This window comes from Mesocricetus auratus, unplaced genomic scaffold (genome assembly GCF_017639785.1).
Source record: "Mesocricetus auratus isolate SY011 unplaced genomic scaffold, BCM_Maur_2.0 Super-Scaffold_100022, whole genome shotgun sequence".
Lineage (NCBI taxonomy): Eukaryota > Metazoa > Chordata > Mammalia > Rodentia > Cricetidae > Mesocricetus > Mesocricetus auratus.
The window spans coordinates 32,942,845-32,956,187 of NW_024429203.1; the positions used below are offsets into that span (position 1 = coordinate 32,942,845).

Sequence of the window (13,343 nt, forward strand, 5' to 3'; positions counted from 1 at the left end):
AATACATATCATTTCCTGCTCTAAATTAAGAACCATCCCGTCTTTTCTACAGGGCCAAATAGATGACAGAAAACAAGCAGGCTTCATAGGTCACATAAGTCTGTGGCACAGATTTATTCTTTGCAAACACAAAGAATAATTCTGCACATATTATTTTTAAAAACACAAAGCATAATCTTTTTTCTTTCCTTTCTACAACCCTTTAAAATGTAATAAAAGGGGGGGGGCACTGGAAAGATGGCTCAGTGGCTAAGAACACTGCCTAGGATGTGTCAAGTAACTTGTGAGTAGAAATGGCTCATTAATAAATAAGATTTTACTTAAGCTCAGATAAAAATTCCAAATACCTTAAGCCCAAGAAAAATTTAATTCTACATTTATAAGAAATGGATCTTATCGGCAAAAATATCGAATAATATTGAAAATCCGGGAAAGTAATTGGACCGGAGCCCACGACAGCTGAACTGAAGTCCCGTCAGCATGCACTGCAGAGGAGTGGGATGTGCTCCCTGGGAGATCCACGCAGTACCCATCAATTCATCAATCACAGAAACCCAGCTTTGTCAACACAACAGACGGGGTGCAGGGACAGAAACTGCCCAGCATTCCAAAGTCAGCTTCTGTTCTTTTTCTCATGAGAATCTTAATTAATATTGTATCTTCTCAAAAACCTGAGGAATAATCTTCTCAAATCCTGACACATTTGCTAAGTAACCCTCAAAGGATCCTTACCAATAAAATATTCTTATAATTCTATGAGAGTTATTAAACAGCTCTCTGGAGAACTAAGTACAAGCTCAGGGAAATATGGTTAAACAAATAAAAATTCTCAGCACTCTGCAAAGGCTGTGTATAATAAAAATTCAAAGACAAAGACTTGTTTTTGAACATATAACTAAGGTGGAAGACCTTGAGGAGCTTCAAATCTAGGCACCTACTGAAGGCAAGTATGCTGTTAGTCTTGTGACTCATTCCTACACAAAGTACAAAAGCATCTTTCAAATTCATTAATGATAGAATTCAAAAAGATGTTCCCATAATGAATCTGATCACCATACACAGGTTTTTAGCAAACTTTACAGTGATAAGTGGGTAGGCCTAGAAACATGTCCCTGCCAACTAAAGTAGAGGGGAAGATGAGGCTGGAAGATCACAAGTTCAAAGCCAGTTCTGGCAACTAAGACCTTGTCTCAAGACAACAAAACTTTTTAAATTTTTATTACATTTTATTATTTATTTGTGTGTATATATGTTCAAGTGTGTCTATGAATGGGCACACACACATGCCGTGGCATGCAAGTGGAGGTCAAAGGACAACTTTGGTTCTCTCCTTCAACCACACAGGTCCCCGGAATCAAATTCAGGTTGTCAGTATTAGTGGCAAACACCCTTACCTGATGAGCCACCTCTATGTGCCCCAAAAAATATTTTTATATGGGGAAGGGGCTGAGGATATAGCTCAGTGGTAGATTTATGTTGCAGTTACAAAGTCCTAGGTTCAATGCCCAACACCATAAGTGCAATATCGCCAATGGCTCTGTCAAAAGACCATACACCCAAACCTGGTATGGTGGCACAAACCTGTAAACCCAGGTCTGGGGAGGCAGAAGGCTGAGGAATCAAGGTCATCCTCAGTTACACAGGAATTTCAGGCCTGTCTGAGCTGTGACAGACCTTGTCTCAAAAAATAAAAGCATCTCACCAGGCATGGTCATGCACATCTTTAATCTCAGTACCCAAGACATAGAGGCAAAGAGACATTTAGAGGTTAGAGGCCAGCTGGCCTACCTAATTAATTAACTTTAAAAAAAATATTCTATGGGACTCAGACGTTTAAACAGGCTCAATCAACAGAATGACACCCCAGCTCAAATGTACCATTCTTGATTAAATTGTTATACAATTTTAATATTTTAGAAGTAATCATTATTAGTTTGACTATCTCCATACACAGACTTATTAAGAAGCCAACTTTCTGCTAGGTATGGTGCCACACATCTCTAATTTCAGCCATTGGGAGGTCGAGGCAAGTGGATCTCTGTGAGTTCTAGTCTTAGGACTCACATGATAGGAGAGAATCAATTCAAAAAGTTCTCCTCTGGTCTACATGTGACCTTGGTGAAACACATGTGAGCTCCCCAACCCCCAATATTCACACAAAAATAATAAAATTTAAGAAAAAATAATGAATTATACTATTTTTCAAATTATGTTTTCTGTGATTTTGAAAATGTTTTCTCTTTATTAACTCATCCTTTTGCATTGGTTTTTTAAAATTCTCTATGAATCTCTATATCCTATACAGAAAATATTACCTTTATATTATATATATATATGTGCACATATATGTGTACAGAGAGAGAGAGAGACAGAGAGAGAAAGAGAGAGAGAGAGAGAGAGAGAGAGAGAGAGAGAGAGAGACAGAGACAGAGACAGAGACAGAGACAGAGACAGAGACAGAGAGAGTGTTAGTTTTTGAGACAGGGTTTCTCTGTGTAGCTTTGGAGCATCTCCTGGCACGCGTTCTGTAAACCAGGTTGGCCTCAAACTCACAGAAATCCTCCTGCCTCTGCCTCCCAAGTGCTGGGATTAAAGGCGTGCACCCACCACCGCCTGGCTCCTTTTTATTACTTTTAAGTAACTGAACAAATTTATCAAAACTTTCAGTGTTTTGTTTCTTAAATCTAATTCCAGCTCTTTCTCTTCCCCCTTCCTGTTCCAGCTTCCATTGCTCCTGCTTTCTTTGACTTCCTGTTGTCACTTAGGCAAACTGTTTGGGTATTTTGACTATTTGGGAGTGGGGAGAGAGAAAGAGAGGAAGCAGGAAGCCCATCTGGCAAAGGGCAGTAGGCAGCCTGAGGGTCTGGGGAGGCCTCAGCCAAAAGCCAGAAAAAAGCTAGCCCTGCAGCCAGACAGCTGTAAAGAATCAACTCTGCCTTCTAGAGTGAGCCCAGAAGCTGATGATCCTCCATAGTTACGCCTCCAGGTGAGAATCAAGACTATGACATCTTTATTAGAGCCTTTCACAACCCTGATCACAGCAACACCCAACCCATGCCAAAATTCCTAATCCAAAGAACAGAGATAATAATGTGTGGTGATAGCTTCTACATTTGTAGTTATTTGTTACACAGTAAAAGAAAGCAAATACAGACTCCTAATGCTAAAAATGTTGGCTAAAATTAAGGCAAACAAATGAAACAAAGAATATATTGAAGGTGGGATACATCTTATAAAGTGGTACTTAGAGAAACCTCGTTGAAAATAACAACAATCCCCATGCTCAATGTAGTAAAAATGGCAATCCTGCCAAGAGCAATCTACAGACTTAATGCAATCCCCATCAAAATCCCAGCACAATTCTTCACAGACCTTGAAAGAACAATTCTCAACTTTATATGGAAAAACAAAAAAACCCAGGATAGCCAAGACAACACTGCTCAACAAAGCAATGTCTGGAGGCATCACCATCCCTGACTTCAAGCTCTATTATAGAGCTATAGTCCTGGACACAGCTTGGCATTGGCACAAAAATAGACAGGTAGAGTAATGGAATTGAATTGAAAACCCTGAGAATAATCCACAAACCTGTGAACAGCTGATTTTCAACAAAGAAGCTAAAATTATACAATGGAAAAAAGAAAGCATCTTCAACAAATGGTGCTGGCATAACTGGATGCTGGCATGTAGAAGACTGCATATAGATCTATGTCTATCGCCATGCACAAAACTTAAGTCTAAATGGATCAAAGACCTCAATATAAATCTAGCCACACTGAACCTCTTAGAAGAGAAAATGGGAGGTACCCTTGAAGGAATTGGTACAGGAGACTGCTTCCTGAACATAACACCAGTAGCACAAACACTGAGATCGACAATTAATAAATGGGATCTCCTGAAAATGAGAAGCTTCTGTAAGGCAAAGGACACAGTCAGCAAGACAAAAAGGCACCCCACAGATTGGGAAAAGATATTCACTAAACCCACATCTGACAGAAGACTGATCTCCAAAATTTACAAAGAACTCAAGAAGCAAGTCTCCAAAACACCAAAGGATCCAATTAAAAAGTGGGGGAATGAACTAAATAGAGAATTCTCAATTGAGTATAAAATGGCTGAGAGACACTTGAGAAAGTGCTTAACATCACTAGCCATTAGGGAAATGCAAATCAAAACAACTCTGAGCTATCATCTAACTCCTGTCAGAATAGTGAAATTCAAAAACACCAATGACAGTTTATGCTGGAGAGAATGTGGAGAAAGGGGAACACTCCTCCACTGCTGGTGGGAGCGCCAACTAGTACAGCCACCATGGAAATCAGTATGGAGATTCCTCGGGAAAAATGGGAATCAGTCTACCACAAGATCCAGCAATTCTACTCTTAGGCATATACCCAAAAGATGCCCACTCACACAACAAGGATGTCTGTTCCACCACGTTCATAGCAGCATTATTTGTAATAGCCAGAACCTGGACACAACCTAGATGCCCCACAACTGAAGAGTGGATAGAGAAAATGTGGTACATTTACACAATGGAGTACTACTCAGCAAAGAAAAACAATGGATTCTTGAAATTTGCAGGCAAATGGATGGCACTAGAGGAAACCATCCTGAGTGAGGTAACCCAGACACAAAAAGACAAACATGGTATGTACTCACTAATATATGGATTTTATATATGGATCAGCCTACAATCCCAATGCCAGTGAGTCTGGAAAACAAAGAGGTTCCCAAGAGAGATGCATGATACCCCAGAGAAGTGGAATGAGGCAAGATCTCCTGAGCACATTGGGAACATCGGGGGGGGGGAGAGGGAACCAAGAAAAAGAGAGGGGGATAAGAGGAGGGGGGAAGAAGGCATGGGGGAGCAGGAAGGTTGAGTTGAGGTAAGAATAGAGAAGAACAGGATGAGAGATACCATAATAGATCGAGTCATTATAGGCTTGAGGAGAGAGCTGACACTCATGAGATCTCCATAGATCTACAAGGATAACACCAACTGGCAAACTAAACAATAGTGGAGAGACTACACTAATAGCCCCTCTTTTATGATAGGGTTGATGACTACCCTATATGCCATCCTAGAGCCTTCATTCAGGGACTGATGGAAACAGAGACAGATAACCACAGCTAAACACTAAACTGAACTCCTGAAACCCAGTGACAGAGATGGAGGAGTGATGAGCAAAGGGATCAAGACCATGATGATGAAACCCACAAAGACATCTGACCGGATAAGGGGGAGCTCTTGAATCCCAGACTGATGGCTGAGAGGCCAACAGGGGACTGATCCAGACTCCATGAATGTAGTGCCAGGGAGGAGGCCACAGAAATCACTGGGGCCTTGGGTAGTAGATCAGTGTTCACCATGGTTTATGAATGAGCTTTGGGAGCCCATTCCAAATAGAGTGATATTCTCTCAGCCTGGACACATGGGGAAGGGCCTAGGTCCTGCCCAGGATGAAATGACAGACTTTAGAGATCCCCAAGGAGGGTCTCATCCTCCCTGGGGAATGATGTGGGGATTGGGTGGGGGGCTGGGGAGCTGGTGGAAGGACAAGGGAGGAGGAGAGGGAGAGGGAGCTGGGATTGACATGTGAAGCATTCATGTTTCTAATTTAAATAAAAACATATATTGAGAAAAAAAAGAAAAAGAAAATAACGACAATCACAAGTAAAAAGGAAAAGCCATATAGATGTCTGGGAATATAAGGTTGAGAGTGCAAGAATAGAAATGCTATGTGCACATTTACATATGCCTAACCTGTTTATGAACAATGAGTCCTAACTGGCTAGAGTCAAGTCTACAGGGATGAAATAACAGGAAATATGATTGTAGGAATGATCACTGGACCCAAACAGTACAGTATGTATGTGGGCCATTATAAAACCTCTGACTTTCCAGAATTAAAAGGAAACCTTATAAATGACCTGATATCATTGTGTATTTTTTCTTTTTCTTTTTTGTAGCTCAGGCTGATCTGACACTCACAGCAAACCCCTACTTTAGGCTTCTCAGTGTTGGGATTAAAGGTATGCACTACACCTGATCTTTTGGCTTGAGTTTTTAAAAGGAACATTTGAAAATACAGAAACACAAAATCTATAAAAATTATAGTATTAGAGCTGGGCGGTGGTGGCACACGCCTTTAATCCCAGCACTCAGGAGGCAGAGGCAGGTGGATCTCTGTAAGTTCGAGGCCAGCCTGGTCTACAGAACAAGCTCCAGGACAGCCTCCAAAACAATACAGAGAAACCCTGTCTCGAAAAAAAAAATTATAGTATTAAACTTTTAAATATGCTAAGTGATATATAATGGTGGTTTTCATCTGACCATGACATGGAGGCAATCAAGAAGAGCACAAGATTTATCTTGGTGGGTTCACTATAGCTTAAAAAAAACCAGTGAGTAGATTATGAATATACCCTAAAGGAGATCCACAAGGGTTACAGCATGGGTGCAGATCAAGGGGTCAAGGGAGAGTGGCAGGAGACAGACACAAACTTGTCATCAGCATTTAAAAGATGGCTAAGAGAACGAGCATAGTTAGAGGAAAGGTCCACAAAGAGAGCCTGGGTACTTGAGAGACAGAAGCAAAAGGATTAGAAAGCCATCCTCAGCTACAAAGACATCAACCTAAGATCTCTGATCCTGTCCAAACAAAATGCCCCCAAAGTTGCAGAAAGAAAATAATACAAAAAAACCTAAAGGACAGAATTACAGACAGGAAGAGCACAGATATTTTTGCAACCAGGAAAATACTAAACAAAGCACTATAGTGTCAGATCCGGATGCTCACACTTACCCAGATCCACTGGATAAACACCAAGAGTAAGTCTTAAAACTCTGACTGTGGGTGCCAACAGTTGCTGGTACAAGTCCATCAACTGAAATAAATGTATCACTCCCTAGGAGAATATGGACAGTAAGGGAAGAGGTGCAAACCTGAGATTTCTCTACCTTACTCAGTTTTCATGAGAGTCCAAAGTACTTTCCTTAAAAATTAAGGCTTCAAAAAGAAAGAAGTAACTAATTGTGCTGATTCATGCTTATAGGTTAAGGAAGAGTTAACCACAACACTCAGTAACAGGAAATCTCTGATGACAATTAGAGAGGTAGCTGGGCTAAACTGAAAATGAAGAAAAAAACCATGTAGACAGTAAGTAAAACCTCCCTTTTTTCAGCTCAATGAGGAAGGCAAGAAAACACAGTCGAGACTAAGCAGTGTCTCTGTTACTCCTGCTTGTTGAAATACACTCCAAGTCATTCTCCTTACACCTACAATAAAATAAGGAAAGTGTGTGTTTAGAATAAGCATCCTCGCTGGGCGGTGGTGGCACACACCTTTAGTCCCAGCACTCGGGAGACAGTGGCAGATGGATCTCTGTGAGTTCGAGACCAACCTGGTCTACAAGAGCTACTTCCAGGACAGCCTCCGAAGCCACAGAGAAACCATGTCTGGAAAAACCAAAAAAAAAAAAAAAAAAAAGTAAGTGTACAGTGAATCAAGAGCCCCTGTATTTCCAAATTCTGACAGAACCTACATGATAATGGCTATTTGTACAAATCTCTCTGAACAAAGTCCAAAAGTCAAACTTGGAAATTTAAAAGTCTGATGACAACAGTTTGGGCAAGGAACAAAAGGAAAAGTGGTGAGAACATTAATTAGGAGCAGCAGCTTTAGAGAAATAATTAGCACTGTATGAAGACTAAAGATTCAAGTAACCTAGGACCCAGCCAGTTCTACTCCTGCCTAACATGCATATGCAAGACCCTCACTGCAGCATTACTAAACTACACATCAGAAAGAGCACGGCAAGTTAGAGGAAAAGAATGGAGGAATCATTGAGTGTAGTGTTCAACAACATCCAGATGGACTATGGACTTACTTGTGAAATTACATTTTTTAAGTTTTAGAATAAAATAATGGACTAATCAACCAACAGTCTGTAAGCCACCCTAATAAACCCCCTTTACATTATTTTTCAATCAGTTCTGTTCCTCTAGAGAAGCCTATCTAAATACATATAGCAACATACTTGGGAGGGAGGAAGGGAGGGAGGGAGGGAGGGAGGGAGGGAGGGAGGGAGGGAGGGAGGGAGGGAGGGAGGGAGGGAGGGAAGGAAGGAGGGAAGGAGGGAAGGAGGGGGAAGAATTGGGCAGGGACATGTCACTGTGAATGCAGTGAATGCAGCAGCACAGTCTGCTTTTTGTTTGTTTGTTTTCTTGTTTTTTGTAGACAGGGTCTTACCTGCAGCTCTGTCTGGTCTCCATCTGTCTCTGCCTCCCAAATACTAGGACCAAGGCAGTCGCCACCACCTTACACAGTCCTGATCCTCCTGGGATTACAGAAGTGTGCCATCTTGACCAGCTCAATTCCATTTTTTAAATAGAATTACATTCTATTTTTAAATAGAAACTAATTTTAGGGTGGACCATGCTCTAGTGGATGGCAATATGTCTAAGAGTTCATTAGCAGCGCAATTGTACTCACAAGGTTTGTGGTGTTGTTTTTTCAAAACAGGGTCTCACTATGCAACCCTGGCTGCCCTAGAACTCACTATGAAGACAAGGGTGGCCTCAGTTCACAGACATCTACCTACTTAGGCCTCACAAATGCTTGGATTAAAGGTGAGTGCCAGTATGTATGACTTTGGGCTCATTGGATTTAAAAAAATAAGGACACCAAGTTGAGTCAGTATGGAATGGTATGTGACTCTGGAAAGAGTTGAATATCATCAAAATACCATAAATGAAATTCTCAAAAATGAATTTTTAAAAAATGTAAATACATGGTTAGCAAGACTCCCAGTGGGTAGGGCCTGATGACTTGGGTTTGATCCCCAGAACCCACACATACATGGAGAGAATTGGTTCTTGTAAGGTTACTTCCATACATCATCCACTCTTCATTCATTCTTTCACACACACACACACACACACACACACAAATAACAATAAATGTAAAAAAACACTTTAATATAATTGCACTAAGATAAAATGGAAATAATAATAGTCATTATTTCCCAAATGCATACTACCTGTAGAGATCATATCAGATCTTTTATAAACTTTTTTTTTTCACTTTACAGAGCTGAGAATTGAGCTCAGGACTTCACCAATGGTAACCACTGCTCCCCATCACTGAGCTATATCCTCAGACTCACAAACATTTTTACTATGCCTCAAGCAAGCTGTGCAGGAGAATTATCTCAATTTATAGAAGACAGAACTGGAAATAAACAGAAGGGTGTTTTCAGTTGTTTTGTCTGAATCTTATTTTTTGACTCGTTCCCTTACCTTTCCAGCAGTAGCAAAATATTCACCATCAGGAGACCATTCCATCAGATGTATAGATACTGAGGTTCTGAGAACAAACAAAGTCAGCATGTTCAGAACACAATACGTTCTATGTATAAATGGTCAAATGTCAGTGTCACAATCATCCTAAAAGGAGGGTTTCTGTCCCCATAACAATACAAAGTATTTCACCTTCCTAAAAACATAAATAAAACTAATCCAAAGTACACTTTCAAAAATGAACACTATAAGTAATAAATGACATTGCTACATCCATGTCAATCTAACAGCTTATCACCTTCCCTGGATAAGTAGTAGACCTCTCTATATAACCCATGTCAACACTACTAGGACACTCATCATTCTACTCCAGAAGGTGGCTAGAAGACTCCAGATCTTCCCATCACCACCATATTTCAACTCATTAATGAGTATCAATTCTATCCATTCATATATTAAACTATAAATAAAATGTTTTACTTAGGGGGAACAATTAACTAAAGTACAGATTAAAGAGTATTACTATAATGAGTTTTGATTTAAAAAAAGAGTCTACATTTTAGATTTCTAAAATACAATATCATCAAAAACTAAAGACCTCTGTAAGAAGGAACATAACTTAGGAAGCATTTTTAGTGAATGAGAATTACAACAGACTTAGACACTAACTTGCACTGCCAGATGCACTTCCAATCATTTAAAACAGGATGAATTCTATTGTCAACTTCTTCCTCCTCTTCCAGAATATCACTTCCTGGAGGAGCCCACAACTGAATAGAATCAGTTGCTGTCAACAATCTGTTATCTGAAAATTTAAAAATGTTCTGATGAGTAATAAAGGAATACCCACAGAAAGAAATGCACACACAGTTCTGTTAGGTTTGTAAACTTAAGTGAAAATATACAATACCAATCTACGAAAAACACTTGGGGTCAGTTCAAAAGAAATCTCCTAAGAGGAAAAGGGGAAAAATTAACCTAAACAAGAATTATTAGGGAAGACTTGAAAAAAGCAAACGCTGTAAAGGGCTTCACCTAGCAAATAAGCATTACAACAGCCAAAGTAGAATAGCACAGTTCAGACACCCTCTACAGGTAATTTCAAGATATGAGACACAACTAAATATAAATGTTTCTACATGGACTATGAAACAAACCTCATTAATTGTGAATATAGGAGGAGATAAGTTATTCATCATTACAGGTTTCTAATCTTTGCAAATTAAAGCCAGTAATTTCCTGAAATATATGATAACAAAATAAGGTAGAGGATGCTTCCATCCCTGTCTTATTTTATGATTTTGAACATAAAATAAGAGTAAGGCATAGAACATGTTAACTAAAAAAAGTTACTGGTTCTTGAAATACAACTGTAAAAGGCAAAATCTAAAAAGAAGAGAGAACATTACACTTGGTGTGAAGCAATGTATACCAAGAAGAAAAAGCTATATTCACTCATCAGCAAAAATATAACATTTAACTTTTCATCATAAAAGATTATCACATTTTAATTATACATTCAAGTCAAATGCTTCATTTTAATAATTCATCAGTATAGCTGTTAAATACCTTGAGGATCCCATGCTAAGTTGTATGTCACAGAACTCAAAAAAAACTGCCCAGTTTTAAGCCACTGACACTTGAGTTGCTGAAACATGTAGAGAGAAAGAAAAAAATGTTTTTAAAATATCCCCAAACTGCATCATTTTATCATTTTCTTCAACTTAAAAGAAACTTATAAAGATGCAACTATTTCATGACTACTTTAAAAATAACTTCCAATAGTCCCACTTACAGATTGTGCCGCCACACTGAGCTGTTTGCCATGCCCAACTAAACACGTTCTCTCAAGCTTCCTTCTGTCTACTAACACATTTTCAGAACATGGGACATCCTTCCCTTCACTTCTGCATCTGAAAATCCCTATGCTTGAGGATGATTTACCCAAGCCATCACCTCTGTGAACTCTGATATCCTTACCAGCATCCAGAACATGTTTCCACTCTGTCATCACAACACTGACTCCATACAATTACTGTTTATGTGTCTGACTTTCCTATTAGACAGCAGCACGTTAAGGGAAGGAAGGGTGTCATAATAATATTTGGGGATTTGTCACTCTTGTTTTGACATTTTATGTTTGCCTAGTTTTTGTTCTTTTTTTAACAGGGTCTGGTCTCAAGTGGTCCTGGCTGACCTGGAACTTACTATGTAGCAAAGGAAGACCTGGAACTCCTGACTCTCCTGCTCCCACTTCCCAAGCATTGAGAAGAAGGGCAACTACTACCACAGTCAGTGTGCATGATTGTTGTTGGGAATGGGGTTCAGAAGGGTCTGATGAAGAGTCTTTAGGGGTTTTTTTTCTTTTTTATTTGTCTTTTTGCTTTGTCTTTGGGTTTCTTTGAGGTGGGATCTAGCCATATAACCTAGCCCTGTCTGTGGTGATCTTCCTGCTTCTGCCTCCAGGCTATAGTTACTGCTCTAGTCTTTACCTTCAGCACATGCAATGTCTATTGTAAAAGTGCTAAAATTGTTTTTATTAGGGCTGGAGATGACTTAGCAGTTACAAGAACTTGCTGTTCTCTCAGAGGACTAAGTCCTGTTCCTAACACTGTCTTCAGGAGCCTCACAACCACCTGGAACTTCAGCTACAAAGGTTCTCACACTTTATTCTGGCCTCCATGGGTCCCAGCACACACATGGCACACACACACACACACACCACACACTAAAAATAAATCTTCTTTGAAAATTTTATTAATGCATAGAAATGGACTCACTATCAAAAATAAAACTAGATAAAACTCCCAAGAAGACAACAAATTTCAAATATGATGTAATTCACAAACATGATCTATTGTATTTGAGTAATTTCTATCTAATTCCTTCATTCTACAAGGTGATTAAAAGTTTAAAAGTTGCCGGGTGTCGGTGGCACACACCTTTAATCCCAGCACTCAGAAGGCAGAGGCAGGCAGATCTCTGTGAGTTCGAGGCCAGCCTGGTCTACAGAGCAAGTTCTAGGACAGCCTCCAAAGCAATACAGAGAAGCCCTGTCTTGAAAAACCAAAAACCAAAAAAAAAAAAAAAGTTTAGACGTTAAAAGCTTTTTCCATGGAATATAGTACTCTAAGTAAATAAAAGTACATATTTCTTTGTTGTATTTAAGTGGAAAAAGCCAGTACAAAACAGCACAACATAGTCATGTCATGCATGTGACACAGATGTCAGAGGAGGGGTCAGACCCCCTGCATTGAAGTTACAGTTATCAGCCACCATGTGGGTGCTGGGCACTGAACACAGGTCCTCTTCAAGGCAGTTAGTACTCTTAACCCATTAGCCATCAGAGTCTCTCTAAGCCTCTGAATCTGGGTTTTCTTTAATGTGTTCTAATGGAATCTTTATTTGGGGAATGAGAGGAATTAAATCCAGGGCCTCGTGCATACAAGTAAGAGATCAGCCACTGATCTAGGTAACTCTTAGCCACTGTGTAATTTAATATCTATTTTATAGTTAAAAATGATATTTTAATTTAGAAATATAAAAAGTCATGTATATAGATTTCAATCAAAACTGGTTTTTTATATGTATATATTTTTGGTTGGGAAATAGATGAGATATCCTGGGTAAACTGGGGGTGGGGTTGGGGGAGGGATATAGGGGAAGGGCTGGACTGATGTGAACATGAGGGATCAGGATGGTCAAGTTGGGGGCAGGAAGGAGGGGGAGAGATATCTTGATAGAGGGGACTATTATGGGGTAGGGAGAAATGGTACCAGGGAAACTCCAGGATCTCACAATGATGACCCTAGCTAAGATTCCTAGCAATAGTGGAACTGGTCTTCCCATGATCAGATTTGTGAATACCCTGATGGTCATCATAGAGCCTTCATCCATCATCTGATGGATGCAAATGCAGAGACCCACAGCCAAGCTCCAGAAGTCTAGTTGAAGAGAAGGTAAAGGGATGAGTAAGGGGGGGGGGTCAAAATCACGACAGGAAAACCTAGAGACAGCTGACCTGAGCCTGTGAGAGCTT

The 13,343-nt window shown here is 39.8% G+C and overlaps 1 protein-coding gene across 2 annotated transcripts in view; it reads right to left on the reverse strand.

Moving 5' to 3' along the window:
* Dmxl2 (Dmx like 2) overlaps nucleotides 1-13,343 on the reverse strand; it is a 111,994-nt gene that overhangs the window by 75,537 nt on the left and 23,114 nt on the right. For both annotated transcript variants that reach the window (XM_040729786.1, XM_040729787.1), the window contains exons 4-6: nucleotides 10,874-10,952; nucleotides 9,974-10,109; nucleotides 9,305-9,371 (exon numbers count right to left, since the gene is read on the reverse strand). In XM_040729786.1, coding sequence (XP_040585720.1) covers nucleotides 9,305-9,371; nucleotides 9,974-10,109; nucleotides 10,874-10,952 — 282 coding nt within the window. The remainder of the gene's footprint in view (nucleotides 1-9,304; nucleotides 9,372-9,973; nucleotides 10,110-10,873; nucleotides 10,953-13,343) is intronic.